This window comes from Aplysia californica, unplaced genomic scaffold (genome assembly GCF_000002075.1).
Source record: "Aplysia californica isolate F4 #8 unplaced genomic scaffold, AplCal3.0 scaffold00065, whole genome shotgun sequence".
In the NCBI taxonomy this organism is placed as follows: Eukaryota; Metazoa; Mollusca; class Gastropoda; order Aplysiida; family Aplysiidae; genus Aplysia; species Aplysia californica.
Genome location: NW_004797335.1, coordinates 220140 through 222639, shown reverse-complemented (window position 1 = coordinate 222639; position 2500 = coordinate 220140). Strand labels below are relative to the sequence as shown.

The window sequence follows — 2500 nt, the reverse complement described above, 5'->3', positions numbered from 1 at the left end:
AATTTATCACGAAACTTTGCATGGCCCTTCTGCAAGCCAGCGACCAAACAAAAGTTTTTTTTTCTCAAAAATTGGTGACCCAGTTTTTAAAAAGTTTCTCTTTTGGGGCCTTATTTCAAAAACAGCTCTTTGAGGGCAAACACAGGATCACTAAAATAAATGATATGGCTTGCACGACGCTTATGTCATATTATATTCACACCAAAAACTACGAGAGAGAGAGAGAGAGAGAAAGAGAGAGAGAGAGAGAGAGAGAGAGAGAGAGAGAGAGAGAGAGGGGAGAGAGAGAGAGAGAGAGAGAAAGAGGGGAGAGAGAGAGAGAGAGAGAGAGAGAGAGAGAGAGAGAGAGAGAGAGAGAGAAGGAGCACAGAGGAAGGGGCAAAGGAGGAACCATAGTTTACAATGACGTTTATAATGGACATTTAAATTCTGAAGGTCATCCGATTTCTAGACCTGTATGCAAAAAATCTGAGAAGTTTAAAAAGAGAAATGTTATTTTATCTTGTTTTAACAGCGGTCAAACAAAAGCGAACAAGCTTCTACCAGCTTGCTTGCATCTGGCTCGACCGACGCTTATGTCATTTTATATTCACACCAAAAACTACGAGAGACAGAGAGAGAGAGAGAGAGAGAGAGAGAGAGAGAGAGAGAGAGAGAGAGAGATGGAGAGAGAGAGAGACAAAGAGAAGGAAAAGAACGAATGAGAGAAAAAGAGAGGGGGGTTTGGGGTGGCGTTAGAGAGAAGAGGAGAAGCCAGATTCACTTTTGCAAAGGGAGTGTATAATGTTTCAACTCCAAATCCAATATTCATCTCCAACAAGACCGAGTATGCATGCGGAAACCCTTAGAAAAGCTCCATAAACAACCAAATTTCATCCTAGGAGACCACGTTGGAGTTTCGAACAAGCGGCACCCATAACACAACCGGGCATGATGCCTACTGATAACACACCGTGCTACTTCAGTACTGTAGTCATCGAGTCCCAGCCCAAAGTATTGCAGTCCAGAGTGTGTGATACTTTAGCTCAAGTGTAATCTGTTTTCGCTAATATGTGATTCTTTTGGTGACGTGTGACTCTTTTGGTAATGTGTGACTGTTGGGAATGTGTGATTCTTTTGTCAATGTGTGGTTCTTTCGAAACTGTCAAATATTTTTCTAATGTGTGAATAATCTTTGGCTAATGCGTCTTTCGTTTGCCTAAACACAATAATTCGTTTGCCTGAGCTCAATTCGTGTGCTTGTGTGTAGTTGTTGACCTCAAGACTAATGTGCACTTATTAGTGGTCACGATAACAAAAAGAGCATGCACTACGCTTGTAATGAGAGCCCGCTGTCCAGTTCTCATCATGCTTATCCACCGAATGTCTCAATGACCTTGTACGTAGATTGCATTGCATGTCAACAAGAAGTGGAAGGGGAAATAATTGCCGCCAAAAAACACAGTAACTTGACATTGCGCGTTCCACGATTATTTTGAAAACAAAACAAAACTCGAAAACTCATGACACATATTACTGAGATCAGCCATACTTTTTGTTGTTTTGGTAAGAGTTTTGCGGCACTCACAGTTGCATAAGGTCATTTGAGCGCTAAGTCACACTTTGAAAACTACTACTTCGAATGTAGATGCGTTGTCCTGCTTTTGACACAGAAAGGATATACATGTACGAGCGTACATATTATATATTATAATAATATTATTAAAACAAAATGGTTGATTTTTTAAGAACTTGTAAAGTTTTGCTTTTTACTCAATCTCGGTTGAAATTTATAAAATTTATGTATCTCGAACGAGTATGCTGTTAAATTTAACTGCCTACGAAGAAATTTAACGTTCCCTCAAGGTAGCCAAAAACAGGCCAAGATCACTCACCTTAATGTCGTCAAAGAGAACTTTTTCTGCTTCCACCTTGCTTGCCCGCACCTCGTCACAAAGTTTCTTAAACTTCCCGAACCTTCGCAGTATGGGGAAGTTGGTGAGCGCTGTCAAGGTCTGCACGTCCAGCATCTCGTTAAGGGCGTTGTCATAGCGCTCTAGGATGTCCACCACTTCGTAGCTCACCTTCTCCACGTTCATGTCACCGTTTACCTGGGCACACACATCATTTATTGGGTAATTAATTCAAGTGGAATGGAGGTCAGCGGGGGTTGAAGGTGGCGGTGAGGGGTTGGGATGATGTTGTTTCGCTCATTCTGTGTGGTTTTTTCCGGATTTCGTTGGTTGCTCTTGTTTTGTGTTGCTTGTTTTTGTTAAGCTTTATGACTTTACGTTTAATTCGTTCTTTGGAACGCGATGTTGTCGGGGGTTTTTTCTTCTGTTGTCTTTATTGTTAATGTTGTTGTTATAGTTTTTGGTGATGACGACATTGTTGTTGTCGTTGTTGTTTTTGTTGTTGTTTTTGTTGTTGTTGTTGTTGCTGCTGTTGTTGCTGCTGTTGTTGTTGTTGTTGTTGCTGTTGTTGTTGTTCTTCTTCTTCTTCTTTTTCTTCTTCTTCTTCT

The 2500-nt window shown here is 40.8% G+C and overlaps 2 protein-coding genes across 2 annotated transcripts in view; one reads left to right on the top strand and one right to left on the bottom strand.

Annotated features, from left to right (window-relative positions):
• Positions 1-2500, top strand: part of LOC101860006 (acrosin) — a gene marked incomplete in the record, with an annotated part of 112040 nt that overhangs the window by 36876 nt on the left and 72664 nt on the right.
• Positions 1-2500, bottom strand: part of LOC101851250 (farnesoate epoxidase) — a gene marked incomplete in the record, with an annotated part of 17525 nt that overhangs the window by 10665 nt on the left and 4360 nt on the right. Inside the window, 1 exon segment of the mRNA XM_005093488.2 lies at positions 1875-2090. Coding sequence (XP_005093545.2) covers positions 1875-2090 — 216 coding nt within the window.